At 40.5% G+C, this 24,668-nt stretch overlaps 1 protein-coding gene across 1 annotated transcript; it reads left to right on the top strand.

The window, feature by feature from the left end:
* Positions 1–555: 555 nt before the first annotated feature.
* On the top strand, positions 556–23,362 carry LOC311097359 (uncharacterized protein; the record flags this gene model as incomplete). The annotated part of the gene is made up of 9 exons (XM_084136971.1): positions 556–642; positions 735–789; positions 860–988; positions 1,175–1,302; positions 2,573–2,615; positions 2,699–2,845; positions 4,034–4,189; positions 19,439–19,681; positions 23,071–23,362. 9 exons carry the CDS (start codon positions 556–558, stop codon positions 23,223–23,225), a joined length of 1,143 nt encoding a protein of 380 aa, XP_083993097.1. The 3' UTR covers positions 23,226–23,362.
* Positions 23,363–24,668: the final 1,306 nt, after the last annotated feature.

A 24,668-nucleotide genomic window follows, 5' to 3' on the forward strand; every position in this document is an offset into this window, starting at 1 on the left:
TTGTCTATCTAACAACGTTGCCTTTTTTAACATTGTCAGTCTATTATTCACAAATATTGTCTACTGTATATTGCTGGAGTCTTGAGACAGAACAGATGATTTCCGTTTCTGAAGTCTAATATGTGAATTGTGAACTGTTTTTCACAACCACTGTCGATTTTCATGGCCGCAAACAGCCTAACATTTACAACATTTACAGCCTAACAAAGTTGACGTGTCATTAAAATGCTGCAAGTCATAATGCATGCAACTCTGTAACACTTTTTTTACTATAAAAAAGAGAAATTTTAGTCCTCATTGGTTTGGTGACAGCAACACCTACTGGTCAGAAACAATAGTATTCTAGTTTATCTAACATCAACATTTTTAACAAAAACTGCTGTATAGCAACATGTAGGTATGGAGAACAACACTAAAGTCTAACCTGATTTAGCAAGTATATTTTGCAATCAAGAAACCATATTTATACATTAAAAAAGCACATTGTTTTCATTGTTTATTGTTATTGGTTTACAGAAAGACCAAAACCCAGAGTGAGCATTAAACCTGATCATCATGTATTCAGAGGAGAGACAGTCACTCTCAGATGTGACATATATGATGGAGGATTCACTAGCTGGCGGTACAACTGGTATAAAGACGGTTCAGCCAGTGTTTTCAGTGAACGACAGGAACACACATTCAGTTCTGTTACTGAGTCTGACGCAGGTAAATACTCCTGTAGTGGGACATAGACTGGAGGATCACGCAGATCAAACATCAGTGATGAAGTTACACTGACAGTATCAGGTGAGTTTGATCATCTCTTCATAAACACACAAGTTTAACATGTTATTAATGAGTGATGTCTCTATTTCAGTTCCCAGAGCAGTTTTAAGTGTTTCTCCTCAGGAGTGGTTGACTGAAGGAGATCCAGTGACTCTGATCTGTGAGGTTAACGGCTCCTCTACAGGCTGGACATTCAGCTGGTTCACTGAAACAGTCTCAGGTCAGTTATAATGTGCTTCATCTGATAACATCTAAATTAACTGGGTTTATTCAAGTCAATATGACTCAAATCAACCTGACTAAGGATTACATCAATAACATTCTACCCCAAACTCTTGCAGTTGGCTAATAGTGCCAGAGATCTGGTGCCTTTAAGATGACATCCTAACATTCTGACTTTATACAGGGATCAGGAATGATTATGAGCTCCTCTCAGACAGCAGCAGAGGAGCTGGAGGAAAATACACTGTCAGTTCTGCTGATCTAAATCACACAGGAGTTTATGTGTGCACAGCAGAGAGAGATAAAACTACGGTGGCCGAGAGAGCTCAATGCGCTGCAAATGAAGAAAACACATGCAAACAGAAAAAAACGCATGCGAACAGAAAAAAACACATGCAAATAGAAAAAAACACATGCAAATAGAAAAAACCCCACCAGCGAATAAGAAAACATCTTCATCAGTTTTACAACTCACGTGCGTCCCAATATTCACAACACAACCAAATACGGAAACGCGCTGCAATTACAGAAACGCGCTGCAAAATTTCACAACACAACCAAATACAGAAACGCGCTGCAAATAGGACAGAACACAACGGAAATGTTTCCGGGGAACCCAATAAGTGACGGACGGACGGCTAGGACGTGCTTACAGCTGTCTACTTTTATTATTTTCTTCTTTTTTTTTTGCAAAACATACAAAGATGACACGTTTATGACATACAACTTTGTATACAATATACAAAATGTATTTGCGATATGTTCAATGTCATAAGAATACTAAAAAGAACAATGAGCTGAAGACTAAAATAAATAAATAAATAAAAAAGATAGAGAAAAAGAACGAGGAAAAGACATTAATCTATACATCAGTTACATTGAACACATTTTGTCATGTTATGTTAAAATAAGTTTCATAAGAAATGTTAGAATGTAGCTATAGGTCCAAATATGAGACGGCAAGTTTTAAAGTTGAGACACTCACACAAAGATATAACACATATTTTAAAAACTTTGTTGTATAAAATGTATATTTATTTGCAACAGTTATGTTAACAGCATTAATACTATATTTCTGGTAAGAACAGCTATTCAGCTGATGGACACGCGCTGCGTTGTCATGGGAACATCCCAGGTGAAAATAATGAGGAAATTACGTTGTCTTTCGTTGCTCCCTTCATCAACATAATGGCACACAAATGCCCCGCTCCCTCCAAAGTGCCCAATTCAAGGGCCCGCGTCTCTCTGGTAAAGCTCGCTTGCCGTCCGTCCGTCACTTATTGGGTTCCCCGGAAACATTTCCGTTGTGTTCTGTCCTATTTGCAGCGCGTTTCTGTATTTGGTTGTGTTGTGAACTTTTGCAGCGCGTTTCTGTAATTGCAGCGCGTTTCCGTATTTGGTTGTGTTGTGAGTATTGGGACGCACGTGAGTTGTAAAACTGATGAAGATATTTTCTTATTCGCTGGTGGGTTTTTTTCTATTTGCATGTGTTTTTTTCTATTTGCATGTGTTTTTTTCTGTTTGCATGTGTTTTCTTCATTTGCAGCGCGTTGAGCTCTCTCGGCCACCGTATAAAACAGCCGTTTACACAACATACAGCAACACACAGCCACTGTGGGTCACTGGTGAGTATTTTTCATTTTTGAAAAAGAGAGTTTTGAAGCTCAAATTTAACACTTCCAAATTATAGCTGTAATTGTCTTGTCAGGCGTTTCTCCTCCAGTGTCTCTGATCATCAGTCCCAGCAGAACTCAACACTTCACATCTGTCTCTCTCTCTCTGAGCTGTGAGGACCAGAGTAACTCTGATGGATGGACAGTGAGAAGATACACAGACCAGGGACGTGCACAGACATTTTGAGGGGCAGGGGCTCAAGTGAAATAAAGGGCACTTCTCATAATTACGTTTTTTGTTTTGTTTTTTTTAAACAAAAAAGTATATATATTAACGCAACTCTGACTTCCTTTTTAAAAAAATAATTAAAAAAGTAAATTAATTTTATCTTCCTCAAACTCACACAATTGTTTCATTTTCAAAAGATGTCTACAAAATAATCAGTTCACACAGAAACCATGGTCTCCTTAGTATTCACTAGGTTTATAGAGCAGCAAAGGAAACCATTCCACAATGTGCATGTTTTGAAAACATTTTCTATGCTACTAGTTTCAAGTATATATTTAGAATAACCTAAATAACTGCATCAAGCAGAGGGGCGTGTTTTGCTAATAATTTGTTTATTTTTGCACAAGGCACTACATCGTTTTAATTATTTTGGTGTTATCAGAATACATAACACTTTAAAATTAAACTTACCAAAATAATTGAGTAAAAATTCAATAAAAGCCAATGTCATGTATGTATTTGTGGTTGTATGGAATACTATTTTATAAAGGTTTAGAGGAAATAAAAAAAGTTAAATTACTCATAAATAAAAAGTTAGGGGGAAAGACTCTTGATGTAAGTCATTAACTGGGGACGTTCTGTATGCAAATTAGGCGTCATTCAACTAGTTAAAATGCGCACATTTGCATCTAATTGACAGGGCAATGCAGGTAAATAGGATAAACAAAATAACTAAAGCATATCACCTGGTGGTGATATATGCTTATTTTATTACTAACTTATTTTATTACATGGCTTGGTTGAATTCCAATGTAGAATGCGGTCTGTTATTTCTTGATAACAGACCGCTGTGCGGAGTATAACAAACCGTTGCCATGAAAAACAGAGCGTTGCTATGGACTCACAGGATTCTAACCGTAGAGACGGAGCGTACTATTTTCTTTAGCGGAAGCAACACAATCGGTTTAACAATCGGGGGAGAGGGAGCGCTTCAGAACTCCTGACCTGATATTTATATATACTATTCTTCAATAAATATATTTGTTTGACAGGGAAGCTGTGCGCAAACAGAAATATATATTATTTAAAAAAATAAAATTAAAAAAAGCACCCCAGAAAAAAGGGCACTTTCTCTCCAGGAATAAAAAGGGCAGGTGCTCAAGCCCCCTTTGATGTCTATGTGTGCACGTGCCTGACACAGACAGCGGGCGGCTGGAAGATTGTTCATCATTTCTCCAGGGATCACAAACAGGATCTACATGTACAATCAGATCCACTGTCCCATCAGACACTGGAGTTTACTGGTGTCAGTCTGAATCTGGAGAGACATATCAGCATGTTAATATCACTGTACACAGTGAGTCTTCCATATTTATTCATTTTTCAAACAATGCATAAGCAGATTGGTGCAGGAAGCATTAGATCAGGGATCTTCAACCTTTTTGAAGTTTTGTCTAAAATAACTATGTAAAAATAACTGTGTGTGTGTGTGTATTGACGTAATTTATTACGATTACACTGTAAATCTATTATAATAATAAATGTTGTTATACAGTCAATATTAGGGCTCGATACTTTTTAGGCACTGACCAAATTGCCTCAATACCATCGAGTATCAAAAAATGTCTTGTCATTCGGTACCAAATTTCAATACCTAAGGGGTAAGTCAGTGAGCCCATAAGCATGCAGCATTGATTGCCTGTGGCCAGAACCATTGTGAGGCATCAAGGAAAAACACTATTTTATGGCGGTTACGATCAGAGACGTGGCTCACACATGAGACTGTAGTGTGTAATACCATGTCCTAACTACACGTGACGCCACGACACGCGATAAAAGGTATCTTCTCCATTTTAATAGTTTTTGTCCTAACCAGCCGCGACGGCGACACGCGGCAACATTTTTTTTGCGACATCGCCACTGGAACAACAAACACAAAGTGTGGCAATGATAATTTCAGGTACTGTTTATGTGCTTTATTTAAAGCTGCAGTCGGCAAGTCTGGCAGATTGAGTCGACTTAGCCAAAATTTTGAATGTTTACAACTCTCATGCCCCTCCCCCACTACCAGCAAGCACCCTCCCATTGAGCCGAGGTCATGCTCGTCAGTGCGTGTGTACCTGATTTTCTGTGAACGCGTCCGTCTCTTCAGCATCGATCAACACCATGGACTCGGAGGTAGGCTGCTCTGGCTAATCTATCCATATAGCAATAACCGAGGAATAGGGGTTATGCGCAACATACTTCCGGGTTCTACAAAACTGTTCTACTTCCGGTCGTTAGCTACTGAGGTAAACCAGAGAATGTCTAATAGGAAGAGAATTGGCACTCTCTGCTTACTTCCGGTTTCTGGACTGGCTGCAGTAACACGTCTCTGTCCATGCGGGGGCGCTCGCAGGCGAGTGCAGAATGAATGGAGGTCTATGGCGAAAAACCCTCAAAATCCACTTTTCTCAGGATATAATTTTTTGTCTAGTAATTTGAATGTTGTATTCGAAAGGAGATGCAAAGAAATTACACATTGCTGGGTGTTAGATTTTTTAGAGTCACTTATTTGGTTTAAAAAGTCTTTTAAAATGTCAATGACGTCAGAATGCTGACGTCATTAGCAGAATGCTAGCGTGTTATGGGCAACAACAACTCAACCTGTAAGAAATCGAAAAGAAATAAGTACTCTTTCATTCAACTTTCGACCTATAACCCATGTTGAACTTGCAAAACCTACAATAAAATCTGAGATTTCTCAACGGCAATCGGGTGAAAGAGACACATTTAGCCGTCTAGCCCCATAGACTCCCATTCAGTCTGCACTCGCCCGCGATCACCTCCAGTGGAATTCTATTGGAACTGCAACCAAGATCGATACAATGGGGCTAATAGGAAGTGCCAAGGCTCTCCGTAGACGGGCTCTGGGTAAACACAGCGTAGGAATGGCGACCTTTTATAGCCGGTGTTTACAGGAGCTACCCATTCTATCCATTTCAGATGTATATCGTATTGCCAAACGGACTTCCAGAGCCCCGAGTACTCCGTTAGATAAAGGATTTAAGTTTTTACGCCTCCTCATTTATTCATGATTATGAAGGTATGTAAGTTAGTATATGTAGCTTTTGCTAATGGCACCCGATGTAGAGTTAGCTAACTATCAGTAAGTTAGTTTAGACTTGTATGCTATCATAGTAGTTTAACCTTTTATATTTACTTGCAGACGATTAAAACAATCAAATGAAGACTGCATTTTATTTTTTTATAAAAAAAAAAATTCTGATTCTTAAGCATTCATGACATTTTAATTAAAACAGAAATAAGAATTGTATTCTAAAAAAGCGAAAAATAAGTTACCTCAGAGATCACCTACCGCTGCAGATGCGTATGGTAGTGCAAACCGAAAATGCTTATACCTGTTTTCCGGTTCGAACGTTGGGCGTTCCGCATAACCCCTATTGGAAGCTTGTTAGTAGATTTTCTCTCCGCCATCACGCTTCGCGCAATCTTCAGGCGAACTTCAGGCGTGTCGTGTGCATGTGATAACAGCTGTGTCCCAATGTGAAGTCTGCATCCTCCGAAGGCCGTATTTGAAGGCCGAATGCGGCACAGCGGCGCGACGAAGGATGTCCCAATTCAAAGGCTGCACACTTCGGAGGTCGCATTTGAAGGCCGATTGCGGCACCGCGGCGCGATGAAGGCTGTCCCAATTCAATTCTGCATCCTCCGAAGGCCGTATTCGAAGGCCGGTTGCGTCATCGCGGCGCGACGAAGGCTAAAGCGACGCCAAATGCACCCTTCGTTTCCCCGTGAAAGGAAGGATACATAAATGGACACTTTGCGGACTATCCTACCCCATAAGTCATCGCGCGGCGGTGACGACAGCATTTTTATAAAAAAAAATAAAAAAAAATGACGGCCGAGAGTTCGCTGGTGGACGGCAAATTCACATTTAAATGTAAGTATTATGTTTTCATTTACTCAAATAGCTAGCGAAACCAGAGTTAAAAGCCACAAGTTTTTCTTGCTTTTAAACTTCATCTTAACTCATTCGTCACCATTGCGTGGCTTCATTTGTCAGGTGGTCTGAGGCAAAACTTGTGCTAATATTAGTTTAATAATTGTTTTCAGGGAGCAAGGAGCAGACAGCTCAATTTATTAAACTGCAATTAAAAAAATAAAAAATAAACTAAATAAATTAAATTAAATTTTATTGTAATATTTGCACTAGTCTGTCTAACTTGTGTAAATACGAAATATCACTCACCCTATAAAAAGCCCACAACAATAGGAAAAGCAGTAGATAAGGCAATGGGGTTTCACTTTTATGTGTTTTTGTAGTGCTGTCATGCAAGCTATGTCTACAAAGGTTTTAACCAAATTTGAGTATTAATGAATATTTTTTTTGAATATGAATATGATTTTAAAAATACAAAGTAAGAAAGTTGAGATCACATCTTTGCCGAAATGTATTGTGCTGTTGTTGTTAACAAGCCATGGTTAATTTGCTCTGCCTTAGGATTGCACGTGTCCTGGTACAGGTGATGGTGTGAGTGGGAAACTCACTGCTGCAACTTGGCCCTGGTTTGTCCTCATGGATGAGGTGTTGGGACAGAGGCATTGCACCCTCATTGCCTCAATCCCTGAGGACACACCAGGGCCGAGTTCAGCAGTGTGTGACCAAGAAGAGGAGGAGCCAGGGGCAGCAGCAGCATGAGTACCCGCACTAGCACCCGCAACAGCATCAGCACCAGCACCACGAAGAAGGCGAGACAGAGAGGATGAGTTTTTGGACTTGATTAGAGATGACATGGGACTGCAGATGCGAGGAGAGCACTGGAGAGAATGGACAGGCTGTTTTCTCTTCTTGAAAGAATGATTGAGAAATATGTGTATATATATATATATATATTCTTTAACTTTTTTCACTTATATTTTTTAAAAGGAAAAAAAAATTATGCAACTTTAAATCTGTAAATAAAAGAGAATTCATTGCTCTGGACATTGTTTATTTTTGTAATGACAGTCATAATTTCTACATGAAACAAATTCTTCGATACCTTTTTCCCCCCAACTATTTACAACATACGTTAAACATCTCAAATTCAACATAAACATTTAAATTTACAGTACATAAAATAAGAAAAAATGATGTAGACTTTTATTCAGCTGAGTGGGAGACCCTGGTGTGCTGCTGGATCGGGATGGGCTCCACAATAGAGACCCTGGTAAGGCCTCCTGCTGGTGGGACATCATCTGGGATGGTCTCCAGAGTGTTTGACTGCATATTTTCACTATCCACTAAGTTGTCTACCAACAGGTTTGCAGGGCTGACTCATGGAATAAATATTGAGATACTTTATTACACTAAAATACTTTTAATAACCACTAATACCACATTGGGGAAAAACTACTAGTCATATATTTCAAACCTTAGTTAAGCAAAATTATCTTGCATACTCTAATGTACTTAAGGCATCAAGAGTAAAAGTAAAGGAATTCTGCAGGAAAAAAACCTTGTCGGGGTTTTTATGATGGTTCTGCTTTTATATTACTGCATATGTTTGTAGGGGATCTACAAATTTGTGATTAAAATTGTGAAGACTTTTATTTTGACGTTTGACACGGGCGCCGCCATTTTGGGTTATGACGAGTCGCACGTGAATAGAGTGGAGAAGAGCAGCGGCAAGCTGAAAAATGAATGTCGATCTCGGGTAGTCAGTCACGATAAAAAGTCGAGTTTAGACCCGCGACATATATAAGAGCTGTATGACGTTGCCTCAGAGTGTTTGTTTATGTGAACAAGGTTGTTGAAGTGAGTGTTAAAACAAGTTTTCTGCCGTTTTCGTGCGTGAAGCTGGGCAAAAGACCTGTTAGTTTCAGTAAGTTTCAGTCGCGTATGAGTTAAATACTCCCGTGTTTTATTTGTTTAAAACAGTTTTTGTTTCATTTGTTCAAACGAACTTGAAACAGTGAATGCTGCTGATCGTGTGAAGAGAAACGTTTGCTGAGTCGTCGGATAGGGTCGTGTGTTGTTCGTCTTCTCATTGCGTCTCAATCAGCTGGGATTGCGGCCTCGTTGAATCAAGCTGCCGTCGTCAGGATCGCGAGGACAATCGCTGAGGGTCAATGAGTGAAGAAACAGTACCCTGCCATCCATTGGTCATCATTCAGCGCCTCATCCACGAACCAAGAGTGGTGATATACATTATTTTCCTCTTTTCTTACTGAACACTGGTAAGCAAACTATAATTTTCTGTCAGTGAGTCATCGGAACTGAACTGTTCAATCATGCAGTTATTTTTGCTGGAACTGTGATCAGTGAATTTTGCTGAAAAGGGATTCATAGACTTTCTTGTTCACGTAAACTGAACCTTTTGGCCGTGAACTCATAAATGGACTGAGTATAACTTTTTCCTTTATTTTCCTGGATTTTTGAATTGGATCTTGGAACCGAATTGAAGTGAACTTAAAGTGAATCAAGTCAACTTTATTTGAAAGGTTGAGTAACTGAAGTGAACGTCTGTGAAACGTTTCAGTCTACTTACTAAAAGTGAAACTAATTGTTATTTTGTTAAGATTGACCTGAAACCGACACAAATTTGTTGATTTTTTTCCTTTTTATTATTTTCCACATTTTTATTTCACTTTGATTGGTCTGAAATTGTTTTACACTTCCTGTGAAAACAAAGAAAACAGAATAATTTCAATTCATGCAGTAAAAATAAATGTTATTTTTGTTTATTAAGCTAAAACTGTTTATGCTAATTTTGAGTCACTTATGCTAAGGAGTGGGGGCGTCTTACCTATCCTGTTAGATCCGGGGAGGGTGGGTTTTGCAATCAATTAGGTTTAATTCCTGAGTCGTCTACATACACACACTTCAGGTGGCTGCCGTGTATTAAGTAAATCCTGAAGCCCACCTCGCCTATTCTTGAGCATTACACATTGCAACACGATAGGCACCACACACAACAAGACTAACAACAGTTGTACAAAGACTAAAAGCATTGGGTGGGGGGACTAGGATCCTGTTGCTCACTCAGTCTTCCTTAGCATAGTGCTGAATATTTCCCCCCACAAGGCGGTGGCATATTTCCCTCCGCCACATACTGGCGTCACGAACAGGATAAAACTAGCGAGTATTCTAATTAAGTGTAAGTTCCTGGTCTTTGAGTCAACGCTATGGCTGAACTGGAAGAATTAAAAAGACAGTTCGATGAAATGGAAAGGAGGTTCGGTGAACAGGCGGATATGTTGGTACAGGCCAGAGCCGAACAGAGAGAAGCGCTTTCACTGGCTAAAGCTGTTATCGATCAACAGGCAGTGGCTCAGAGAGTGCCGTCTACTGTTTACATTCCAAGAGACCGTAAACTTCCAGACTTCAGCGGATGCCGTTCCAAGCCTGGTGAATCAAGTATAGAGGATTGGATAAACTCAATGAAGTCCGCTTTTAAAGTAATGAAAATTCCTGAAGAAGACAAAATTGAGTTTGTTAAGCAGTACCTCAAAGACGAAGCTAAAATGACAGTTAAGTTTATGCTTAATGGAAAAGAGAAATCTGTCAATGAGATTTTTGATGCTTTGGATCAGACTTATGGGGACAAACTTCCCATTGGCAGCAGACTGAAAGAGTTTTATGACCGCAAACAAATGCCTGGAGAAACCATCCGCTCTTACGCTTATGACTTGCAGGAGAAGCTGAGCATCATCCAGAACAGGGAGCCGTCTAGAGTTCCTGATGCTGACAGTGTACTGAAAGAACAGCTGGTGTTAGGCCTCAAGGATGACTCGCTACGACGTGAGATGAAGAGGAGAGTCAAAGCTGAGAAGGACCTGACATTTATTCAGCTTATGCAGGAAGCGATTACTTGGTCGGAAGAAGAGGAGGTGCAAGTTCCATGCAATTTGAGAAGCAGTACTCGTTCACGAGGTGTCGTTCAGGCTACCACTGCGACAGATAGCTCCTCAGCTCCTCTCACTCTGGAGAAGCTTCATGAAGCTATTCAACGGATAGCTGCCAGACAAGAAGAGCTCTTTCAGATGGTGAATAACAAAGAGAAAGTGAAACCTGTAGAAAAAGAGGGCAAAACTAAGATTGAACCTTTAAAAGACAGTGAAGGAAGATACATCTGCTATACGTGTGGTAAGCCAGGGCACACTAGCCGACGCTGTAATCAGAGCAGAGAGAACTCAAGTGGAGTGCAACCTCTGAAACACAAAGTGGAGATGGTAAAGGCAGCGGATCAAGTTCCCTCGGTGCTAGAGAGTCCAGGTCCATCCGTTATCAGAAGTCACACTGCAGACTGTGATGCAGAAAATGTTTCCAAGGCCCTCTGTGAAAGTGCTTTCGGTGACTGTCTTACCATCGACCTGATAATTGCTGGTATTAGGACTGTTTGCCTCTTGGACACTGGGTCTGAGGTGACTACTATCACGGAGTCTCATTTTAAAGCTCACTTTGGAGAAGTTGTGTTGTCATCTGCCAATTGGGTCCGACTCACAGCGGCAAATGGACTAGACATTCCCATTATAGGATGTCTGGAAGCAGACATTGAGTGTATGGGTAAGACGTTGCATGGAAAGTGTGTGTTTGTGATCAGAGAGAACAACCCCAATGGAACAGAGTTGAAAGGATTACCCGGCATTGTTGGGATGAATGTGTTGAGTGACCTCAAAGATCTATTCATGGCCACTGGAGGTATGAAGAAGATGGACCGGCATAGCCATGGTGTCGGGGAGGCAAAAGTTCAGCGAATGTTGGCTAACATTCAGATGCAGAGTGAGGCTTTGGGCTGTGGAGATCAGATTGGTTTTGTGAAAGTTGCTGGGAAGCAAGCAATCACTATCCCTCCATTCAGTGAGCGTGTTTTGGAAGGTCGCTGTAGAATACCACCGAAAGTAAGCTGCCAAGTGTTGGTCGAGGCCTCATCAGAAGTTAGCTTACCCAAGAGTGTTTTGATTGCTAATGTGCTCGCCAAGGCAGCTGATGGTAAAGTCCCAGTCAGAGTGTTGAATTCTAGTGAGAGAGCTGTAAAACTCATGCCACGCTGTAGGATAGCAGCACTGTGTAAGCCACAGGAGGTCGTCCCAAAAGTGCTTGTCGAGTTTGAGGAGAAAGAGGGTGCTCTGCATGTTAAGGCTGTGCAGCAACATCAGGTAAAAGTGGAGAAAAGCACCACAGAGCAGTTGTCTGTTGCAGTTCAAACAAATCTTGAAGATCTCACAGAAACTCAGCGTGAAAAACTCAGAGACCTACTGGCAAAGCACAGTGACGTGTTTTCTAAGAACGAATGTGACTTTGGTTATACGACAGCTGTCACACACAACATTCCTACAGGAGATGCTCCTCCCATTAAGCAAAGACATCGCAGAATTCCACCCCAGGTATTTCAGGAAGTGAAAAAACATGTTCGAGATTTGGTATCTCAAGGTATACTCAGAGAAAGCTGCAGTCCATGGGCTTCTCCAGCTGTAATTGTGATCAAGAAGGATGGCAGCGTGAGGTTTTGCTGTGATTACAGAAGGCTGAATAAAGTGACCTGCAAGGACGCTTATCCCCTTCCACGAGTCGAGGAGTCACTTGATGCCTTGGGAAATGCGCAGCTGTTCTCAACACTTGACTTAACTTCAGGCTATTTCCAGGTGGCCATGAGTAAGGAGGACCGAGATAAGACCGCTGTCACCACTCCTTTTGGTCTATTTGAATGGACCAGGATGCCATTCGGACTTTGCAACGCTCCTGCAACCTTTCAACGGCTGATGGGAGTGGTGCTCGGTGATCTGACGTTTGACATATTACTCATCTATCTTGATGACATTATTGTCTTTTCAAAGGACTTTGATAGCCACTGTCAAAGACTGGAAATCGTGTTCAACCGATTGAGACAGCATGGATTGAAGCTAAAACCTAGCAAGTGCTTCCTGTTGAAACCTGAAGTGAAATTCCTGGGTCACTTAATTTCCTCCAAGGGAATACAGGTGGATGGAGAGAAAACTCGGGCATTGGAAACATGGCCTGTACCCACGAATGTCAAGGAGTTGAGACAAGTCCTGGGATTCATGAGTTACTACAGGAGGTTTGTGCCTGGTTTTGCTCAGTTGGCCCGGCCACTTCATGCTCTGGTTGGTAAGGGAGTAAAAGGTAAAATGATGGAACCTTTTAACTGGACACCTGAGTGCCAGACTGCACTTGATAAACTCAAGCAGTGCTTAATGTGCTCACCAGTCCTCGCATACCCAGATTTCAGCAAGCCTTTCGTACTCACAACTGACGGAAGCCTGCATGGTCTTGGGGCTGTATTGAGTCAACGACAAGGAGCAGTTGAGCGTGTGATCGCGTATGCGAGTCGAGGCCTTCGTGGATCAGAAAAGAACGATCAGAATTACAGTGCTTTCAAGCTTGAGATGCTTGCCCTAAAATGGGCGGTGACTGAAAAGTTTAAAGAATATTTGATCTACTCAAAGTTCTCTGTGGTCACCGATCATAACCCTTTACGCTATCTGGAGACGTCAAATTTAGGTGCTGTTGAACAACGGTGGATGGCTCAGTTAGCAGAGTTTGATTTTGAAGTCTACTACAAGCCAGGACGACAAAACACAAATGCTGATGCGTTGTCAAGGATCCCATCAGTTGAGGAGCCAGAACAGGAGGACTCTGCTAAAGACTTTATTAGGATGAACTCGGAGGAAGTGCGCACATGCTTATGGCCAGTATCTAAAAGTCAACAGAAAGTACAAGCATCAGTACAGGTGTCAGTGACAAGGAAAGTTCCTGGACATAGCTGGAGTGACATAGAAGAGCAACAAAAGGTTGACCTTAATATAGCACCCATCTACCGCGCTGTACTTACCGACAAGAATCTGAGTCCGGTCGAGCAGCGAGACATGAGTGTGGAATCGAAAAAACTTGCTAGACAGTTCATACGACTCAAGCTTAAGAAAGGATTGCTGTTCCGAACCATCCTTGATCCTCGAGACGGAGAAGAAATTTGTCAATTGGTGGTTCCGGAATCCCTGCGTTTCAAGGTGTATGAGAGTCAGCATGATCATTGTGGCCATTTTGGAGAAAGAAGCACGCTGGAGCGCATGAGGAGAAGTTATTACTGGCCAACAATGGTTAAGGATGTTCAAAGTTGGATTCATGAGTGCAAGCGATGCACTCTTGCAAAGGATGTTTTCCCTAAAATTCGAGCACCAATGACATGTACTAATGTATCAGCCCCACTGGAAGTCCTTGCAATGGATTATTCTCTCTTGGAGGAATCTGTGGGAGGATATGAGAATGTCCTTGTCTTAACTGACATGTTCACTCGTTTCACGGTGGCAGTGCCAACCAGAAATCAGACTGCTCACACCACGGCAAAAGCACTGGTACAGCATTGGTTTGTCCACTATGGCTGCCCTGCACGACTGCATTCCGACCAAGGTCGATGTTTCGAAGCCAATGTCATTAAAGAGCTGTGTAAAGTCTATGGAATCGGAAAGAGTCGCACAACCCCGTATCACCCACAGGGTAACTCCCAGTGCGAAAGATTTAATAGAACTATGCACGACATGCTAAGGACATTACCTCCAGAAAAGAAAAGGAACTGGAAGCAGTATCTCCCAGAGTTGGTCATGGCTTATAATAGTCGAACTCACACTTCAACCGGCTATTCACCATTTTATTTGATGTTCGGGAGGGATGCTCGAATGCCACTGGACATTCTGGGTTGGAGAGACTGGGAGGACAGTGGAGTTGATAATCTTGATGATTGGGTGAAAGACCATCACAACAGGTTAAAGACTGCTGTTGAAGTGGCCAACCATGCAGCACAAGAGGCTTCAAGAAAAAGAAAAAGAGCCTATGATCGCAGATCGCATGGAGCACTCATGAGACCTGGTGACCGTGTTCTGTTACGGAACCATTCACATAGGGGAAGGAAGAAAATACAAGATCACTGGGAATCCCTACCTTACATTGTGGTGAAACAGAATCACGCAGATACTCCGGTCTACACAATTCGTCCAGAGAAAGGGGGTCCATGTAAAGTTGTACATAGGGATCAACTCAAGCATTGCACTTTTCAGTCATCACCACTACCCTGCACATCTAGACATAAATCTAGAGAATATACAGAACAGGAACACACTGACTCAGAAGATCCTTATGTTCTTGCAGTCCCTGTTGTTACATTTGCACCCGACACACACACAGACACAGGGTGTCGAGGGGAAGATGGGGATGGATTAGAGTTAGACACTGGTATTAGGGATCATGACAATGAGGTGTCAGCTGAGGGTTCAGTAGGTCAGTCAGTACTTGGGTCAGTAAATTCAGGTGAATCTGATACTGAAAGTGAACATGAAAGTATTCCTGAACCTAGACGTTCTCAACGTCATAACAGAGGTACATTACCTATTAGGTATAGGACTGACTATGTCTTAAAATAATTCTAAGCAAAACCTGAATGTTTGGGAAGTTTATTTTAATGTGAATGTTTATCAAACTTCCTAGTTGAGTAACTTTGAACCTTTTCATTGTTGTATTGATGTTTTGCACTGTGAAGAACTTTAACCTGCTATTCTCTGTTATATGTTTTCCAGGGACTGAGTTGCTGAATGGAAGTCCGATGGTATGGCAGGGTTTAGCAGGGGGGAATGTAGGGGATCTACAAATTTGTGATTAAAATTGTGAAGACTTTTATTTTGACGTTTGACACGGGCGCCGCCATTTTGGGTTATGACGAGTCGCACGTGAATAGAGTGGAGAAGAGCAGCGGCAAGCTGAAAAATGAATGTCGATCTCGGGTAGTCAGTCACGATAAAAAGTCGAGTTTAGACCCGCGACATATATAAGAGCTGTATGACGTTGCCTCAGAGTGTTTGTTTATGTGAACAAGGTTGTTGAAGTGAGTGTTAAAACAAGTTTTCTGCCGTTTTCGTGCGTGAAGCTGGGCAAAAGACCTGTTAGTTTCAGTAAGTTTCAGTCGCGTATGAGTTAAATACTCCCGTGTTTTATTTGTTTAAAACAGTTTTTGTTTCATTTGTTCAAACGAACTTGAAACAGTGAATGCTGCTGATCGTGTGAAGAGAAACGTTTGCTGAGTCGTCGGATAGGGTCGTGTGTTGTTCGTCTTCTCATTGCGTCTCAATCAGCTGGGATTGCGGCCTCGTTGAATCAAGCTGCCGTCGTCAGGATCGCGAGGACAATCGCTGAGGGTCAATGAGTGAAGAAACAGTACCCTGCCATCCATTGGTCATCATTCAGCGCCTCATCCACGAACCAAGAGTGGTGATATACATTATTTTCCTCTTTTCTTACTGAACACTGGTAAGCAAACTATAATTTTCTGTCAGTGAGTCATCGGAACTGAACTGTTCAATCATGCAGTTATTTTTGCTGGAACTGTGATCAGTGAATTTTGCTGAAAAGGGATTCATAGACTTTCTTGTTCACGTAAACTGAACCTTTTGGCCGTGAACTCATAAATGGACTGAGTATAACTTTTTCCTTTATTTTCCTGGATTTTTGAATTGGATCTTGGAACCGAATTGAAGTGAACTTAAAGTGAATCAAGTCAACTTTATTTGAAAGGTTGAGTAACTGAAGTGAACGTCTGTGAAACGTTTCAGTCTACTTACTAAAAGTGAAACTAATTGTTATTTTGTTAAGATTGACCTGAAACCGACACAAATTTGTTGATTTTTTTCCTTTTTATTATTTTCCACATTTTTATTTCACTTTGATTGGTCTGAAATTGTTTTACACTTCCTGTGAAAACAAAGAAAACAGAATAATTTCAATTCATGCAGTAAAAATAAATGTTATTTTTGTTTATTAAGCTAAAACTGTTTATGCTAATTTTGAGTCACTTATGCTAAGGAGTGGGGGCGTCTTACCTATCCTGTTAGATCCGGGGAGGGTGGGTTTTGCAATCAATTAGGTTTAATTCCTGAGTCGTCTACATACACACACTTCAGGTGGCTGCCGTGTATTAAGTAAATCCTGAAGCCCACCTCGCCTATTCTTGAGCATTACACATTGCAACACGATAGGCACCACACACAACAAGACTAACAACAGTTGTACAAAGACTAAAAGCATTGGGTGGGGGGACTAGGATCCTGTTGCTCACTCAGTCTTCCTTAGCATAGTGCTGAATATTTCCCCCCACAAGGCGGTGGCATATTTCCCTCCGCCACATGTTGCATTTTACTTATGAATATTTTCAAGGTTGATACATTTAAACTATATACTTTTGTGTAGTTTAATGTAAAACAATGCATCATATTGTAAAATAACAATTTTGTAGTGTTGCTGTCCTGTGTGGGAAAATTACTTCGAGTATTAACGAAGTATGTAGTTCCTTGCATACCACCACTGGTTATTTTGACAATTAAAGTAACAAAATGTAGGCCTATTGTCACAATATTAACAAATTGTTGCTAACTACAGCTCCGTCCCATTTCAAAGGGCGCATCAGAAGCGCTCGGACTGGTCTAGCCTACGGACGATTGTTCTTGTCGCCTAGCAACAGTGACTGACAGCTGCCGATGACGAGCGGGAGTAACATTCGCACTGGACTTTTTATATTCAACTGGGTTTTATATTCAAATAGGGTTGAAAACCTGTGTAAATATATTTACTATGGTTTATTTATGTGCATAATAAAAATAATACACAAGGCTACAAAATCACATCAAGGTAAGATATACATTTGAATCGATCGGCTAAGCCGAAAAGTACATGACCTGAAACATCCTTAATACCATGTCCTCCAGTAAAATATAAAACATAAAAATGACAATAGCCAATTCTGGCTCCATAGCTGTTTACTCAATTATATCAAATGAATTATCAGGATGGCAGCATACTCTCGCACCGAGGGAGGGGGGGATCTGTGGCGTGTGCACGACCTGTGATTGACAGTCAGATCTCACACCCCCCTGCGCTGATTGGACCCGATGATTCAGGAGCGGTGGATTTTTGCAAAACAATTTTTTTTCTAAAACCACCTTATTTATGTTGTTCTGTCGGATTATAGTGTCGATTTCACTGAATATGATATAAACTATTAATATTAAATCATGCAGTGTGACTTTGAATATCATTTAGTGCTCCCAGCTTTGTAGCTGTAACAACAGCAATGGATAATTCCCCTCAGATCTTGAAATTAAACAAATGGAAACAGGAACGTTCAAACTGTTAACAAACAAGTGTATTTTTTTGACAAAGATTGTTTTACTAACTCAGCCTATGTATTTTTAATATAGTTTAAATGTTGTAATATTTGTGAATTTGATTATGTAGCCTATTTATCTATTTTCTTGCCAGTGCCATCAAGAGCACTCTCTGGTGCTGTGCACTTGCCGCGAGACTCCGCCCACACGTTGTTCTGATTGGCTTTGGGTTTTGATTGATTTTGATGCATCTTCAGTCCAGTGTGGACAGACGCTTTTTGTCTAGAATTTGTCGCCGGAATCTTATCGCATCGTGACTGGTTAGGACACCGTGTAAGCGTCCCAAACCCCATGTGGAAAAGATCAAAAGTGTGGCTAGATTTCACCAGACTCGATGCCAACAGCGCGAGGTGAAATATTTGCGACAAGATAACTGCTGCAAAGACAAACAACACACCACATGAAGCACTTGACAGTGAAAAGAATAAACTGAGAGCACAAAGTTGCTCTATCTTCGACTACAAGAAGAACTGGAGCGTGTCACAAATGAACTGAAACTCTGCGTATAGGCTACTTGCCTCACAGACATGAGACATAGGCATATAGAAAGCTTGAAATGGCTACTTTTAAATGAACCAGTCTGAATCGAAAACAAATACTCTCTGATTATGTAATCCAAATGAAAGGTGCATTTCTCTCTATAGGCATGCACACGTTCACTATACTGCGGAGATGACGAGTCAGCAACATCAACTTCATCTTTGCAGCCACCACTCACTACTTTATTAATAAACATTATTATTATACAATTAAAATGTCTCTTTGCTTTTTTTTCCTGACACATTCAAGGCTACTTTTGCCAGTGCTTTGCGGCAAGCTTTATGCGTGCACTTGAGCGCAAAGCATATACTCCACCCCCAGTGGTCTATATGAGTCTTTGAGTCTGTAAAATATCAACAAACTGAAAAAATAAACCAAAGTTTTTTAGATTTCATAAAATTGGTATCAAAAAAATTATCGTTCAGTCTAATTCAATTTTAGTCTAAATCAAATTTAGAGATGTTAAAATGGGGCTGATGTGATCATATTTCTAGGATCTAGTAAGGGAGCTGCTAGAGCCTGCGTGACATCTATCCAACAAAGCATTATGATAATCTAGTATTGAGATCATGAACAAATTAATTCGTTTTTCACCATTAGACAGTATATGTCATAGTTTGGCAACATTTCTAGGTGAAAAAAAGACTGTTAACACTGACAATGGGATTATTAAAAGAAAGATTGCTATCAAACATAACACCCGAGTGCTTAACTTTAGAAGACAATGTAACCGTTTGGTCCAATAAATATATGAGGAAATACAGTTGAGTGTTGTCAGCAAAACAGTGAAAGCTTCCCAACGCAATCAGCTATTCTGACTATTTGCAAATATTGCATGTCTCCTGTGTTTCTGTAGTTGGTGTGATTCTGGAGAGTCCTGTTCATCCTGTGACTGAAGGAGATAATCTGACGCTACGCTGTTTATATCCATATATAAGCCCACCAAAACTCAGAGCTGATTTCTATAAAGATGGATCACTCATCCAGAATCAAACTACAGAGATGATCATCCCTACTGTCTCAAAGTCACATGAGGGTTTCTACTACTGCAAACACCCAGAGAGAGGAGAGTCTTCCAAGAGCTGGATCTCAGTCAGAGGTGAGAGTCAATGAAACTGTGAGCTGATTTATTTATTCATATGCCCTCGTTCAGATATACAGACCCTTTCCAAAAAATTAGAATATCATGGAAAAGTTTATTTATTTCCATAATTCCATTCAAAATGTTAAACTTCCATAGATTATAGATTCAGGGCCCACAACTTAAACGATTTCAAGTATTTAGTTGTTTATTTGTACATAATTTGGGCTTCCAGCTCATAAAACCCACGAAAACAGGATTTCAAAAAATTAGAATATTACATGAAATCACAAAGTAATTACACAGTGATACCATGGCCATTGAACCAGGTTTTGGTTATTTTGGCAGTGTGGGCAGGTGCAAATCCTGATGGAAAATGAAGTCAGCATCTCCATAAAGCTTGTCTGCTGAAGGAAGCATGAAGTGCTCTGGAAATGTCCTGGTAGACGGCTGCGTTGAGTGGACAGCACAGTGGACCAACACCAGCCGATGACATGGCTCCCCAAACCAACACAGACTGTGGAAACTTCACACTGGACTTAAAGCATCTTGGATTGTGTGCCTCTCCATTCTTCCTCCAGACTCTGGGACCTTGGTTTCCAAATGAGATGCAAAATTTGCTCTCATCAGAAACCCACATAGCAAACAGACTTGGCCCAAATGTGGCCTCACAATGGCACTGCTGGCGTGTTGCCGGCACTGGCATGCATCATGTCAGCCAACTGTGGGCCAAGTGTGGCAATGATGGCACTGCATGCATGACGGCAGACAACATTTGGGCCGATTGTGGATGGGAGCTGTGTGGCCCAGATCAGTGTAGCGATTATGGGCCATACTTTGTGTATTGGACAATTATAAGTATTTAGGCCGCTACTATATATTCAATGATTGATTAGTTTTCAGCACTGTTCACAAAATTCAATAATCATTTAAAAATTCCAAAATCCATTTGACCTGAACAAAATATAAATTTTTCTAACATGACAATTGAGTTATTTTTTTTATTATTATTTATTTTAATTAGTTTTGATGAATTTCTAATAAAAAAAAACTTAACAAAATAGTCTAAGTTTTCCGTACTCTTTAGTTTAAGTGCCACATAATCATGTTAAAACTTACTATAAACTTACTGTCCATTATATATATATATATTCTAAATAACAGTTTATTTAAAAATATGTAGTTAACTGTGCAGTGATGGTGCAGTGGATGAGGTTCACGTGATGCGTCGTTTGAAATTTCTCCCGCTGAAGGGTGAAGAAGACGTCAGACAACCCAACCGCTGTTCAGGTAAGTGAAGCTATTTTGTGCACGACCCTATTTTTTTTTTTTTTTTTACAATCTATATATTGTGTACGACCTAACATTAGATACATACAGCAATACATACAGCAGATATCATATGCAACCACATGGGTTCTCTTTTGCACTCATGCCGAAACAGATCAAGCCTGCGATGTGTTTACTGCTCTCTTATTTTTTTTTGTATTTTTATTTAACCTTAACATCGATTAAAAATCGACCGTGGCGGGTACGAAGGTTATTTTGGCAGGTTATGTAATGGCAATCTTTAAAAAATAGAAGAACATCTCTTTTTTGGAGCTTTTTTAAATACCTGAATTCAAACACGGATGTCACCTTGTTCTTTATTGAAGTGAACTTTTGCCTATATGGTAACGTTAGCTGATTCACTGCCCTGAACTTGAGAACGCGAGTAAGTTACAGACTGGCGACTGGGGTGCGATAGACCGGCCTGCGGGTCATTACAATAGTGCCACATTATAAGCAATAATTTCCTGTATAAAATTTAACCGAAGCAACCTTATTTTAATTTGTTACCTACATTTATTTACAGTAGGTGGATGAATATTTGTATATGTATTTATTAATTTAGTATTTTGTCTTTTAGCTGCTGTGAGGAAAAAATCGTCTGACACATATGCCACTGATCAGGAGATAGAAGCAACAATACAAAGATGGATTCAGCTTGCTCCTGATAGAGATGGAGGAAGGAGACCCAGACAGCAACATAGTATCAGCCCAGATCTGGCCCAAATCTGGTTCATGTGGATTTCACACGGTCCAGATTTGGGCCGGATCTGGGCCGACACTATGTTAGATTTGGGCCGGATCTGGGCCGACACTATGTTAGATTTGGGCCGACACTATGTTGCTGTCTGGGAGAGCGCTTGAGGAGAAAAGAGGGGCTGCAGAGCTGTACTTCACTTCCTGAGGACAGTCCTAAATAGCATCTCCCTCACACATAAAAACATTCTTATGTGCAAATTTGTTTTAAGTATTTTTTTTAATTTGCTCTATGTTTGTTGAGAGTAAAATTACATGTTTAAATTTCAGTGCTAGATTCATTGATAGATTAATTTAGTTAGAATTGAAAAATGTTGTACATAGTTGGCTGTTCAGGCAACTAAAATAGTGTTCACAAATTCTAGCTGTTTTTTTTTTTTTTTTGGCTTGTGCATTACTACAATAAGTAAACTACTGTTTAAGACAGACCAGAACATTTTGAAATTAAATGCACTTTGAGGTGGTAATAAGATGTTAAGCTTTGAATGTACTAAAAAAATAGAAAATAATAATTTATTATTTTTGGCTTGTGCCTATTGTTAAATAAACTATTTTTGAGAATTGAATTTTCTTGTGCCTTATTTGTTCGCATGGTTTGGGTAAGATTAGGCTGGGTTATGGCTCAGTTGTGGGGTTTCTGGTTAAAGGGTGGTGTCGATATGGTTAACTTATGGCTGAGAATTGGTACCAATAATAAAACCTGTATTGGCCCAGTTCAGGGCCAGTTAAAGGTGACTAACTGTCTGAGATTCGGGCCAGTTATGGCCCATGTGTGACCCTTGTCTTTAATCCAGTTCTGGGCCACTTCAGGGCCGTCATTCTTTGCGGTACTTGGGCCGAGTGAAAAGTGATTGTGTGGCCCGGAGCTGGGCCAGAAAAAAATTGCTATGTGGGAAAGAGGACTTTGGTCCACTGTGCTTTATTAAATCCAGAGTCAACGCAGCCGTCTACCAGGACATTTTCAGAGCACTTCATGCTTCCTTCATTTTCCAGCAGGATTGGCACCTGCCCACACTGCCAAAAGAACCAAAACCTGGTTCAATGACCATGGTATCACTGTGTAATTACTGTGTGATTTCATGTAATATTCTAATTTTTTGAAATCCTGTTTTCGTGGGTTTTATGAGCTGGAAGCCCAAATTATGTACAAATAAACAACTAAATACTTGAAATCGTTTAAGTTGTGGGCCCTGAATCTATAATCTATGGAAGTTTAACATTTTGAATGGAATTATGGAAATAAATAAACTTTTCCATGATATTCTAATTTTTTGGAAAGGGTCTGTAGTGCATGATAAAGTGTTTGTGTGTCTCTTTTTCAGGCTCTCAATCAGACTCTCAGATCTCTGTCCTCCACATACTCAGTTCTGCACTGGCAGCTTGTCCATATCTGATAGTGACTGTCGTGCTGATTTACAAATGCTGCAAAATAAGAGAAAAAACACTTGAGAGATTTATAGATCATAATCAACATTAGGCTACCCATATTTAATTGGCCAATTGTGACAGCTGTCTTTTGCTTGATTTCTGGAGGTATTGTGACAATACAAATCAATTCATTTGAATCTGTCCTTTAGCATACCTTTGTTGAGAAACCAATACAGTGAAAGATGAACAAACCTAGCTTAAAGTCCCTGTAAAGGCAATTCTAAAAAAAAATTCTAAACACATTATAAATGTTAGAAATGTATTGCTAAAACATATTACAAAGACTGTGAACTGTGAAGTACTGATTGTGGAGTTAGACCGTTAAACAGTTTTTCACCATTGCTGTGTTCCGGATTTTTTGGGCGGGGCTAAAACGGGGGCTCGATGACGCACTGAAGCCCCTGAGCTCCTGGACACGCCCCTACTCAATGACGCACTGGAGCCCCTGACGCTGCCCCTCCCCTAACAATATAGCACATTCACATCAGTTTGCCGATCGCGAGTTACTGTCAGTACTAGTACAGCCTACAGTTTGCTAGCTAGCTATGCCTTCGTCACGGAAATGCGTACTACCTGGATGCGATCACGTACAAAACAGATCGGTGTCCTTATTTAAATTTCCGAAAAACAATCACATCAAGAAAAGGTGGATTAATTTTGTGAAGAGCCACCTTGATGGACAGCTGAGGATCACCGCCAAAACCCGCTTCTGTAGTGATAATTTTACACGGGATAGTTTTATAAACTTCCGTCGGAGACAACTGGGATTCACTGATAATCCGCTGTTACTGGTAAATGGGGCCGAACCGACTATCTCCCGTCTCGGCCTTCATCCTCCCGTCGACCACCAATGAGTGTAAGTTGCCTTGTGTGCTTATGTTATAATTATAGTAGGTAGTCCAGGCTCGAACATGTATGGCTTTGTAAGCTGCTAGGAGCATCCATTCCGGCTGTAGCGGTGACAGAGTGTGGCGACGGCAGCTTTCCCGCGAGTGGGCGTGGTTTCAGCGCAGCCAGCAGACACGCCCCCAGCGTTTGAGAGCAGAGACTAATGCTCATTTTATCAAGATTTTGATAGCTTAATTTATGTACTTGCCGGCTTTTTTTATCATTCAAATTTGGCTGGGTGGCTAATAACACATTTTTCTGTGGTGTGACAAACTCAGAACACATACTTAATTTTGACTTTACAGGGACTTTAAGTAAAATATTTTGTGTACTTACTGTAAAAACCCCCAAAAAAAACCACACTAAAACTGTGTTTTAGTGACAACATCATGTTTAACTTTTCATGTTTCTTCTTTAAAGGGGTGGTATAATGCCCTTTTCACTAGATGTAAAATAAGTCTTTGATGTCCCCAGAAAATACCAAAATATTTTACAATACAAATACCCCACAGAAATTTTAAAGAGCATGTTAAAATTGTCAATTTTTGAGGGTGAGAAAAAACGCACCGTTTTGTGTCTGTTGCTTTAAATGCAAATGAGCTGC

Source organism: Abramis brama, assembly GCF_963993115.1.
Source record: "Abramis brama genome assembly, chromosome: 1".
Taxonomy (NCBI): Eukaryota; Metazoa; Chordata; class Actinopteri; order Cypriniformes; family Leuciscidae; genus Abramis; species Abramis brama.